The sequence below is a fragment of the Chiloscyllium plagiosum genome, unplaced genomic scaffold (genome assembly GCF_037043375.1).
Source record: "Chiloscyllium plagiosum isolate Xiang-an unplaced genomic scaffold, Cpla_swu_hap1 HiC_scaffold_9, whole genome shotgun sequence".
Taxonomy (NCBI): Eukaryota; Metazoa; Chordata; class Chondrichthyes; order Orectolobiformes; family Hemiscylliidae; genus Chiloscyllium; species Chiloscyllium plagiosum.
Window position 1 is genome coordinate 46,839,583 of NW_028270147.1, and position 12,854 is coordinate 46,852,436.

A 12,854-nucleotide genomic window follows, 5' to 3' on the forward strand; every position below is an offset into this window, starting at 1 on the left:
TAATCTATAATATTACATTACAAGATTTTTATTTTCTTTTGAAGCAAAACAAACTTCATTTTATATTAATTAAACACTATTGAATTAACTTTTTGTTTTACAACTACGCATGTTTTGCATTCAGGTTTACTTTTCAGTTTCCAAGAATTTTCTTATACATCAATTTTAAAGTTGTTTATTTCTGTAGGAACCCCAGGAGTGTGGCCCAGTCCTCTGGATAATTTTTTTCTGCTCCACTTCGACACCTTCCACCTGCCATTGCTTCCCTGTTAATGCCTCATCTCTTGTTTTGGGCACTTTCTTAATATTTTCAAACTAATCTGCATGATGCTTTCTTTTGACACAAGGCTCTGCGGAGGATTACAGTAGATTTTTCCAGTAGCTTCTGATTTAGAAAATCATCTATTCATTTTCAAAATTCAGATTGAGATTAAATTTCACCTGGGTTCCACACATGGAAGTATTTTCTCTGCTAATAATGCACATCTTTTTAACTGTCATTTACTTGAGCTGTTTTCTTTTAATGAGTTGCAAACCATATTCAAACTGTAGCTAACCATCTCAACAAACACCATGATTAATTGAAACCAGAAAACCTTCCTACACTCTACCCATCTCCATGATATAGCTGCTCTGTGCTGACATCAAGTTACCATTTAAAATTTCTTTTTGATTTGAAGTTTTTGCAATCTTTCTGTTTACTGAATGCTTTTAGACAAACTTAGCTCTAACTACAAAAACACTGTGTGTTCTGCCCTTTATTGCAAGCATTGCAAACATGTTCCCCAGCTCTTTAATTCTATAAGCTCATATGCTGCGTTATGATCTTAGCTTTGTACCTGTTAGCCTTTTAAAGTCGACATTGGCCCTAACCTTTTCATGAAAAAATAAGCTCCAAGTTTCATTTAATTACATTTATCCCATTTTCCATGGTTAAGATTTTAATTTCCCAAAAGCAAAAGCTATACTCAAAAGCAGGTGATCTATGAATCTAAAAGTGGTGAACTTAATGTTAAGTCTGGAAGGCAATAAAATGACTAAAAAAGCTTCATTGGAATGATATTGAAAGTTCAGGGAAGATTGAAGCTGGGATAAATAACAATTAACATGATAAAGAATAAAAATTGCAAGCAACTATAAGTGGGAATCACTCTTGTAGACTGAGCATAGTCATTCAGTAAAGTGATCACCCTTTGATCTTAATATAGAGATGAGTGCAGCACATGCAACACAGTAAACTGAAAGCACAAGCAAATCATCGTTTTGAAGCAGCAAGTGAAAAGACAAACACCACACCTCACATGCCTAGTTTACTGTTCTCCTGTGAAATACTGTGGGGTCACTTTATTACGTTATGTTTTTTAAATTTATTAGTGGGATGTTGATTAATTGCTATTTGGTCAGCATTTATTGCCCATGACGAATTACCCTTGAGAAGGTGGTGAGCTGCCTTTTTGAGCCACTGCTGTCTATCTGTGTGTAGACCCACAATGCGATTATGGAGGGGATTCCAGGATTTTGACCTCACGACAATGAAGGAACAGTGAGATATTTCCAAGTCAAGATGGTGAGTGGCTTGGAGGGGAACTTGAAAGTGGTGGTGTTCCCATATATCTGCTGCTGTTGACCTTCTTAGATGGCAGTGTTCTTGGGTTTTGGAAAGTGCTGTATGATGATCTTTGGTGAATTCTGCAGTGCATCTTGTAGACAGTACACACTGATGCTACTGAGCATCAGTGGTAGAGGGATTGGATGCTTGTGGTGTCAGTCAAGTGGGCTGCTTTGTCCTCAGTAGTACCAAGCTTCTCGAGTGTTGTTGGAGCTGCACCCATCCAGGCAAGCTGGGAGTATTCCATCACACTTCTCACTGCTGCCTTGTAAATGATGGCCAGGCTTTAGGGAGTCAGGAGGTGAGTTACTTGCCAGAGTATTCCTAGCCTCTGACTTGCTCCTGCAGCCAAAGTGTTTATGTGGCAAGTCCAGTTGAGTTTCTGAGTAATGGTAACCCCCAGGATGTTGACAGTGGGGGAGTCAGTCATGATAACACCATGGAATGTTAATGGATGGTGATTAGTTTTTCTCTTATTGATGATGGTCATAGTGTGGCATTTGTATGTTCCAAATGTTACTTATCACTTGTCAGCCCAAGCCTGGATCTTGTCCAGATTTTGTTGCATTTGTACATGATCTGCTTTAGTATCTGAGGGAGCATCTTGTTGTATTATTGGGTGATACATCAAAAGAGGAGGACACCCAGCCCAAATTTGAATCATTCTTTAGGCTTTCATCAAAATGTTCTAGGTAGTGAAATTAAAATTCTGTTGTGACGATTGTAATAATAATCCACATCAAACACGAATGCATTTTTGTAATAAAAAGTGTTTTCGTAACAATGAATATTTTGTCTCCAGGACCTCCAAGATGAAGTTGATAAAGAAAGTACAAACCTCCAAAAGTTACAAGACCAGAGGCAACAAGTCCAAGAAGTGCTCAATGGCTTAGATCAACAAAAACATCAATTGGAGGAGCAGCTTAATGACATCAGACAGAAGTGCACTGATGAGACAGAGTTGGTAAGTCCTGGTTGCTTGTGATTATAATGATATGCATGATTGGTTAATGGATTGGTATGGCTGATAGAATTCATTCAACTAAGGTTCCAGTACTTAAAGTCATATCCTGTTTAAATGTCACATTTATTTCCTTATTGCTAAGCAATTGCAGAAGACACTTGACATATTAAAATTCCGTTCCTGACAGAGTAGCTTAAATTTCAATGCTACACATGTCCCAAGGAGTTGCTGACTGGAATAAAGGTTCTTTACTGTGTAATAGCAAAGCAAATGAAAACATCTTCTTCATAAAGGTTACTGTTTTTTCAAAAATACAATGGACGTTAGATCAGTTGAAAATTTCTAGTCTGAGATAGATTGATAGGATTTTGTTGGCTAAGGCTATTAAGTGAATAAGAAGATATACTGTACAGATTAATCATCTAATTGGTGGAAAGAGCTCAAGAAGTGGAAAGGTCATATGAATTTAAATCTACAATCATAGGTATATTGCAACAAGATATCAAACTTTTACAGTAATAAACTAATATCAACATCATCTAAACATTTCTTAGCAGCCAACTAATGGTCTTAAACAGATATCCCTTAGTTATTTAAGTGGTAACCCCATTATGCATTATGTTACATTCTTTACAGGAACAAGTCTGCAGTTACTCCCAGCTTCTTACATGTTTGCTTCTGTCCATTTTGCTGAGCCACATGTTGAAATTGTTTCCCTCAGTTTTAGAATCCCAAACCAACTTCTGGCAGCAAGGCCCACAGCAGTAATATTTTCTTGCAACCTTGCGAAGTTGAATCTTGGAGAGATCTTAATTTTTACAGATTTATGCTCTTTAACCAGAAGTCAAGTTTTCATCAGAGTGCTGGCTGGCAACAAATGAAGAACCTGCTTTTCCTTGTTGCTTGCAAGGGTTGCTATGTCTGTCCTGGAGAGCTCGTATTCAGTCATTCCAAGTTAAAAGTTGGTCTGCATGCTATTACAGTGTGACGTTTGAACCTATGGAGAATAGAATGCAGCACGTTCTTAGGGCAACAGAGAAACAGCATAACAGTACTTTTTTAAAAATTCAGTAGAAAGCAAATGTGTTTGTATCTGTTGTACATTCACATTGTTCACTTTGGTTTCAGATCACATCACTAAAGACTGAAATTTCAGCTCAGGAAACCGATATATTATCTTGTGAAGAAGAGCTCATCAAAGCAAAGGAGGAGCTGAACCGACTTCATTTGGAGACAGCAGAACTGCAAGAACGTATGGAGGCCAGCCAAATGCAATTGGAGCCCATGCAGCAATCTCTACAGACATCTCACCATGAGATTAGTCAGGTAAATGGGTCATTGTTTGTAAACATCATAGCAGATTATTTTATTATATCTGAGAGGGAGGGTTGAAATGTTTATCATTTACTGCAATATCAGAAATACTATCAAAAGTAGTATCCAATGAGAATTTCATATTGTACAACGTATTTTAGTTCACTCTTTATTGCTTTATTTATAAAAATGCATAATATAAATGTCACATCTCCTACAAAACAAGGACAATAGTTTAAAAATGTAATTCATTGGCTGTGAAGTACTTTTGAACTTGATAACGAACTGAGCAGTGCTTTGAATTCCAAGTTCTTTCAACATGACCAGTATTTAGGTAATGCTTCACCTTATTTTTAATCTTTAGATATATCAGTGATTGGCTTTAGGCCCTGTTTAGTTTTGGCATCATAGATGGTCTTTTCTGTCTTTACTGCTGTATTTGGCTATAATGAGGGTATTTTTTGGTGTACATTCATTGAAATGGGTTTATATTTTGAGTAAAGATTGCTACGTTATTTCTAGCATGATAGCTATTGTCCACAATCTTTGCTTGTTTAAGTAAACCAGGAAGGTTTGTTGTCATTTAGATAATGTTGCACAGTGAATGTCAATTTTGAATGATAACTATATAAATTACATAATGCTGATTTAAAAAAAAATTAAGCTTATTCTAAAGCTGTTGTCAGATCAAGCAATTAAAAGAAAAGGTTAAGCCTCTCACTTTATAGTAGGATTTGGACTAAAGAATGTTTTAAATATTCCCCTTTGTAACCTGGACATGGCTTTGAAGTGTTTCTAGTCAGAAAATGATCTTTTTGAGGACTACTAAAGTTCAAATGTATTGTGAACGTCAGTTTTAAATCAGTGTGGTTGAATAGCATGAATGGAATTTGTTAACTTTCTTAAAAGATTTGTGTAGTCTGGCCGATTGATTCAGTTGATTTTGGGATTGTTCAGTCCACCTTCTATTTTCGAGACATTTGACTGATTATTACTTAATACTTCTCAGATTGCAGTCTGATTAGTTTTCTAGATGGCGTTAAGGGCTTTGTATGTAACCATGCCATACCTGACCCAAGACCCAATCTGTCACTAGCTGGAAAAAGTTGTGGACATAAGTCATCTGTGATGTTGACCATACCCCTATGATAAATAGTACCGAATAGGTGCATGCTGTTCTAATCTGGGTGGTCATCTCTTTGTTTGGATAAACTCAACATTGACACCTTGAGTGCTGTTGTGTCCCTTCATAGAGGCAATTCATTGTGGGTGAGTTACATAGTTTATTTTTGTGCCGCTGCTCATTACACTAAATTACCAAAACAGACACAATTTATACTGAAGAGGCGAATTAAATACTATACTTAACTCCTGTATTTCATGGAGAAAGTGAGGACTGCAGATGCTGGAGATCAGAGCTGAAAATGTGTTGCTGGAAAAGTGCAGCCACTCAGGCAGCATTCAAGGAGCAGGAGAATCGACGTTTCGGCCATGAGCGTCGCTTCCTGAAGAAGGGCTCATGCCCGAAACGTCGATTCTCTTGCTCCTTGGATGCTGCCTGACATGCTGCGCTTTTCCAGCAACACATTTTTAGCCCTGTATTTCATATTCAGTAACTGATAACTCATTCTTCTGAATCCTACGTGGTTGTATATGGTGCTACAAGAGCAGCTGACATGAGTTTATATTACCATTTATGTTCTTGCTACAAATTTTGATCCAGGGCAATTTAAACTCCTACGTCTGGCTTTGTAGTTTTGAAACTACCTGTATTAAAAACTTGTTTCATTTTCTGGTGACTTGAGAATGTGCAACAATCAGGACAGCTAAATTGAAAGAATTTGCAATTCATTGGATTTGTGTATAATTACCTGCTTTTTAGATTAGATTTAGATTACATTACAGTGTGGAAACAGGCCCTTCGGCCCAACAAGTCCACACCGACCCGCCGAAGCGCAACCCACCCATACCCCTACATTTACCCATTACCTAACACTATGGACAACTTAACATGGTCAATTCACCTGACCTGCACATCTTTGGACTGTGGGAGGAAACCGGAGCACCCGGAGGAAACCCACGCAGACACGGGGAGAATGTGCAAACTCCACACAGTCAGTCGCCTGAGGCGGGAATTGAACCTGGGTCTCAGGCGCTGTGAGGCAGCAGTGCTAACCATTGTGCCACCGTGCCGCCCACAAAACTGCTTGCTAATGAGTAATGTGCATTTTTATTTCGTGGATGCAGTAACCTTTTTATTTGCTAAGTGAGTCTTAGTCAAAAACTAAAAATCACACAACACTAGGTTATAGTCCAACAGGTTTAATTGGAAGCACTAGCTTTCGGAGTGCTGCTTCTTCATTGGGTGGTTGTCGCAACCACCTGATGAAGGAGCAGCACTCCAAAAGCTAGTGCTTCCAACTAAACCTGTTGGACTATAACCTGGTGTTGTGTGATTTTTAATTTTGTACAGCCCAGTCCAATACCGGCATCTCCAAATCATTAGTCAAAAACAGTTTGGAATTGTAAAAGATCTGGAAATAAAATCTAGAATAAAAAACTTGTAAAAATGTACTCTAGCTGTACACAATTTCCATTACAGTTCAATAATATTGGTATTTCCTAACAAAATGCCTGTTTCATACACAAAATGTTACATAATTCATATTCACATTAGTTCTGCTGCATTTAAGATGCTTTATATTGGTGTGTGCTGAATCTTTCAGATTGTCTGGTAAATACTTGTCCGACACTTGTCATGATTACTTGAATTTTATATTCAAAGGCAAAATCTAAGTTGTCTGCACTACAAGAATCTGAGGAAAGCCTCAACAATCAAATGAATTGGCGTAGTCCTGTGCGACCTGCTGTTATCAATGGTAGTGTTGAGCCGTATGATTTCAGCAACAGTGTAAGTGAGCCCACTGACCACAAGGAAAATATTGAAAAGTACAGCCCATTGGAGAAGGAAGCGGTTATTAACGAGGCAGTGGTAAGCCATTGCATATGCTACTGAGTTCACATATTGTGATTTTAAAATCTTAAATTCAATATTTGCCTTTGCTCAATGTTATATACATCTTCAAAATTTAACTTTTTGTTCTTTCCTAGTTTTTGAGCATTACTAGCTCATCCCAACATTTGTTGCTCATTCCTAATTGCAGTTTAATGTAGTGGTGAACTGTCACATTGAAACAATGGTGTACACTAAAATGGTTAGGAATGGTTTTGACTCAGCAGCAGGGAAGGAGTGGTAATATAGTTCTAGGTCAGAATGGTGTGTGTTGCTTGGAGGGTAATTTGCAGGCGATAGTGTTCTCCTACTCCTGTCCACCTTCCTAGGGGATAATGATCAGAATTTGGTAGGAGCTACTGAAGGACCCTTGGAGAGTTTCTGCAGTCATCTTGTAAATGACATATACTGTGCATTGGTTGTGAAGGGAGCAACATTTAAGGTAGTGCAAAGAACATTTAGTCAAATGAATTGCTTTGTCCTTAATGGTGTTGAGCTATTTTAGTGTTGTTAGAACTGCACTCATCTGGGCAATTATTCCATGACACTCCGGACTTGTGCCTTGTAGTTGGTGGACAGACTTTGAGGAGCCAGGAGGTGAGTTACTATGGGAATGCTCAGCCTCTTCTCTGAAAGGCACATTATTTCTTCAGTTAACTTTCTGGCCAATGGTAACACTGGGGATGTTGATAGTGGGTGATTCAATGGTAATATTGCTATGAAAGTCTAGAGGAAATGATTTAATTCTCTTGTTGGGGCTGGTTATTGTCTAGCATTTGTGTGGTGCAAATGTTACTTGCCACTCAGTCTGAGTCTGAGCATTATCCAGTTCTTGCTGCATGTAGATATGGTTGCTGAAGTAACTGAAAAGTCACAAACGTTACTGAACACTGCACAGTTGTCAGCAAACATCACAATAATATCTTGTCAAAACAAAATGTTGTTTATCTAGGTCACCAATAGCATTGAGGAGTCCATCTCAAATGCTACAGAAACAAAGACAGAACAAGCTGAAATTCAGCAGCCAAGTGTTGCAGAAAAGGTAGGTTGGGCCATTGCTGGTCTTTGCATGCAACAGTGCTGTGGTTTAAACTTAAGTAGAATGAAATGGCCCAGCTGCTAGACTGGGGCTGACTGTATCTCTTCAACTCGATTGTTGCATTAAGTAGATGATGTCATTTTGGACAGCTTTTTTTCCCACATTTTCTTTCTGCTTTCTTTCTCACCCCTTGGGTCCTTTCAATAATTTGAAATAATCCACTGCTGCTAACTGCTGCCTCTTGTGGTTATTTTAACACAGTATGTTCACAAAGCCTTTTAAATTTAACGAAATTGGTGTTGAGCTTCAAACCTCATCTTAGTTGTTCTTATGTGACAATGCAATGCCGAAGTTATTAAATTGACAGGAAATTTATTGAAACATCTTTGTTTATACCTACGAGGAATCTTTCCAACTGGTATTAACCTGTAAAGTATTTAGCTGAAATTGTCATGGGCATATGGGTTTTAGTTGTTCAGTCATGGGATAGCTGGACCAGGATTTATTGCCCATTCTACTTGCCCAAGAGAAGGTAGGGCAAGTTTCTTATTGAACTTCTGCCCTTGGATTGCAGGAACACACAGAGACAGTGCTATTAGAAAACAAGTTCCAGGTTTTTGATCCAGTGTTAGTGAAGGCACAGTCAGATAGTTCCATGTCAGGATAGTGTCTGGCTTGAAGGGAAACTTGCAGTTGGAGGTGTTCCTGTGAATCTGCTGTCCTAGTCCATATAAGTGATAGAGGTTGCAGATTTGGAGGGTCCTTTTGGAGGAAACTTGGTGAGTTATTGCATTGCAGCTTGCAGTTGGCACTTTGCTGCCAATGTGTGTCAGTGACAAATGGAGACCATATTGAAGGTGGTGAATGGGATGCCAATCAAGTGGGATACTTTGTCCTGATGATGACAAATTTCCAGTGTTGTTGCAGCTACACTCATCCAGGCAAGTGGGTATTGTTCCATCTTGACTTGTACTGTATAAATGAGCACACAGATGCCGAATATTGTGCCATCGTAAACAAACATCCCACTTCTGAACTTATGGTGATGGGTGGGTCATTAATGCAATACCGAAAAATGGTTGGTCTGAGGAATCTTGCATGAAAAACACCTGCACAGATGCCTTGGGCACCAATAACCATAACAATTTTACTTTGTGCTTAGTATGTCTTCAACTAGTGGAGAGTTTCCTCTTATTTCCATTGACTCCTGTTTTGCCCGTGCTCTTTGATGCCATAGTCAGATACTGCTTTGATATCAAGGGCAGTCACTCTTACCTCCCCTTTGGAAATCAGCTGTTCTATCCATGTTTGAATGAAGGCTCTAATGAGGTCAGGTGCTGAGTTGCCTGTCAAAACCCAGGCAGAGTTTCAGTGAGTTAGTTATTGCTTTTGCAAGTGCCACTTGATAGTACTGTTGGCGAACTCTTCTGTAACTTAGACTAAGGGTAGACTAATAGACCCCGGCTTGTTTTTTTGGACAGGGTATAGCTGGGCATTTTTCCACATTGTTGGGTAAATGCCAGTGTTGTGACTTTACTGGAACAGCTTGTCTGGGGGCATAGCTGCTACTGGAGCAGATGTTTTTAATACTAATGTTGGAATACTGTCTGGGCCCATAGCCTTTGCAGCATTTAGTATTCCTTCAGCCATTTCTTGAAGCAGGGGCCTTCAGGAGGAAGCCAAGATGAATCATCTACTCACCACTTCTAGCTAGTTATGAAAAATGCTTATAACGACAGTATTTCAGACCCAAATCTGGATGCACATGTTTCAGCCTTGTGTTTTGGCACTGATGTGCTGGAGTTGCCCTTCATTAACGATGGGTATATTTGTGGAGCTACTGCCTTGTGTTAATTGTTTAATTATTCATCACTGTCATGACTGGGTCAGACTGCAAAACTAGGTCTTATCCATTAATTGTCAGATTGCTTAGCTTTATCTATTGCATGCTGCTTTGGCATGCTAATAATCCTGTGTTTGGATCAGGACTGTAATCAGACGAGGAGCCAAAAGATCATGGTGGACCCAAACTGAGCATCAGTGAACAGGTTATTTCTTTGTAAGTGTTGTTTGATAGCACTGTTGCTAGTTCCTTCCTTGACTATTGATCAAGATCAGACTGATAGGGTGCTAATTGGATTTGCCCTGCTTTTCTGTGCACAGGGTGAATATAGACAATTTTGCACATTTGTATAGATGCCATTGTAGCTGTATTGCAATAGCGAGGCTAGGATAGCAACTCGTTCTGGAGAATACATGTTCAATAAGAATATTGTCAAGTTCCGTAGCCTTTCTCGTATGCAGTATCTTCAGCTGTTTCTTGATTATCACAGAATGCGAAAAGAATTGTTTGAAGATTGGCACCTGTGATTCTGGAGATGTCTGGATGAGACCCGAGGTGAATTATTCATTTGGCACCTCTGGTTGAAGATAGCCCCAACGTTTGCACGAATGTACACCTTATCAGTTGGGGACAGAAATATTTGTGGAACCTTACCCTCCTATTTGTTCAGTTGTTCACCACCATTCGTGACTGGACTGCAGAGCTGGATATAACTTGATAGTTGTGGGATTGCTTAGCCCTGTCTTTTACATAGGCAAAAGTGAAGACTGCAGATGCTGGAAATCGGAGTCTACATTAGAGTGGTGCTGGAAAAGCACAGCTGGTCAGGCAGCAACCAAGGAACAGGAAAATCTACGACATGCTGATTTTGCTGTTTGGCATGCAGGGTGTCCTGTGTTGTGGTTTCGCCAAATTGACTCTCTCATTTTTAGGTGTGACTGGTTCTGCTTCTGGTTTGCCCTTCCAGACTTTTGATTGAACAAGGATTATCTCCCAGTTTGGTCATAGTGGTAGAGTGGGGAAATGACAGTTCATGAGGTTACCATCTCCCAGGGTAATTTCTTCCCAACTGTATACTGTGGTATCAAGAACTCTGCTGGGTTTGTCCTGCGGGTGGGATAGGACATACCTGGGATGATGATGATGCTGTTTGCAACAATGTAAGTAGAACATAGAATATTATAGTGCAGTACAGGCCCTTTGGCCCTCGATGTTGCACCGACCTGTCAAACCAATCTGAAGCCCATCTAACCTAAACTGCTCCATTCTCATCTGTATGCCTATCAAATGCCCTTAAAGTTGGTAAGTCTACTACTGTTGCAGGCAGTGCGTTCCATGCCCCTACTAAGTATGACACTGACATTGAAAGAATGGCTATGTCAGGCTGTATCTCAATTCGTCTGTGGGACAGTTCTCCCAATTTTGGCAAAAGTTTGACAAAGAGGACTAAGAAGAAGTGATAGGGCTATGTTTGCTGTTATTGTTTCCAGTGCCTATGTTGATGCCAGGCGGTCCATTTGGTTTCACACCTTTCTTTCGACATTATAGAGGACTGATACAACTGAATGACTTTCAGTGAGCTGTTACGGGTTAACAATATTTCTGTGGGTGTGGGGTCATACACAGGCTAGACCTGGTAAGAATGGCAGTTTCCTAAAGGAGATTAATGCAGGTGTTTTTTTGCACCAATTGACGAGGGTTACATGGTCACCATTGCATTAGCTTTTTAATTTCAAATTTTCTTTTTAACTGATGTCAAATTTCACCATCTACCATGGTAAGGTTCAAACCATTGTCCAAGGAGAAAGTGAGGTCTGCAGATGCTGGAGATCAAAGTTGAAACTTTATTGCTGGAACAGCACAGCAGGTCAGGCAGCATCCAGGGAACAGGAGATTCGACGTTTCGGGCACAGGCCCTTCTTCAGGAATGAAGGGCCTGTGCCCGAAACGTCGAATCTCCTGTTCCCTGGATGCTGCCTGACCTGCTGTGCTGTTCCAGCAATAAAGTTTCAACTCAAACCATTGTCCCCAGAACATTAGCTTGGGGGTTCTGGATTACTATTCCACTTAGGTATCTATCTCTCATTCTCTCATTCTATTTATCTAGCCAAGGAACCCTGTTTAAAATCAGTCTGAAACAAGTATCAGAATGAGTGACATTACATTGTTGCAATCTGCAAACTCCAACCCAAAATTAATGAATTTGTACATAAGAACAAAGAAAATTTACAACCCAGGATCAGGCCCTTCAGCCCTCCAAGCCTGAGCCAGTCCAAATGTACTGTCTAAACCTGTCGGTCAATTCCTTAGCATCTGTATCCCTCTGCTCCCCACCTAATCATGCATCTGTCCAGATGCATCTTAAATGATGCCTGCCTCTACCGTGCCTGCTTCTACCACCTCTGCTGGCAACGCGTTCCAAACGCCCATCACCCTCTGTGTGAAGTACTTGCTGCGTGTATCCCCCTTAAACCTTCCACCTCTCACCTTGAAAGTGTGACCTCTTGTTATTGAATCCTTCACCCTGGGGAAAAAGCTTGTTTCTGTCCACCCTGTTTGTACCCTTCATGATTTTGTAAACCTCAATCAGGTCCCCTCTCAATCTCCTTTTTTCTAATGAAAATAAACCTAACCTACTCAACCTTTCTTCATAGCTAGCACCCTGCATACCAGGCAACATCCTCATAAACCTTCTTTGCACGCTCTCCAAAGCATCCACGTCCTTTTGGTAATGAGGCGACCAGAACTGTACACAGTGTTCTAAATGCGGCCGAACCAATGTCTTGTACAATTTTAACATGACTTGCCAGCTCTTATACTCAATACCCCGTCCAATGAAGGGAAGCTTACTATATGCCTTCTTGACCACTCTATCCACCTGTGCAGCAACCTTCAGGGTACAATGAACCTGCACTCCCAGATCTCTCTGCCCATCAATGTATCCCAAGGCTCTTCCATTCATTGTATAATTCGCTCTAGAATTAGACTTGCCTATATGCATCACCTCACGTTGGTTTGGATTGAAATCCATCTGCTACTTTTCTGCCAACTCTCCAGTCTATCTATACCCTC

The 12,854-nt window shown here is 40.0% G+C and overlaps 1 protein-coding gene across 4 annotated transcripts in view; it reads left to right on the plus strand.

Annotated features, from left to right (window-relative positions):
- Positions 1 to 12,854, plus strand: part of eps15 (epidermal growth factor receptor pathway substrate 15) — a 183,774-nt gene that overhangs the window by 127,926 nt on the left and 42,994 nt on the right. For all 4 annotated transcript variants that reach the window (XM_087990607.1, XM_087990609.1, XM_087990610.1 and 1 more), the window contains exons 14-17: positions 2,412 to 2,573; positions 3,702 to 3,899; positions 6,673 to 6,879; positions 7,853 to 7,942. In XM_087990607.1, coding sequence (XP_087846733.1) covers positions 2,412 to 2,573; positions 3,702 to 3,899; positions 6,673 to 6,879; positions 7,853 to 7,942 — 657 coding nt within the window. The remainder of the gene's footprint in view (positions 1 to 2,411; positions 2,574 to 3,701; positions 3,900 to 6,672; positions 6,880 to 7,852; positions 7,943 to 12,854) is intronic.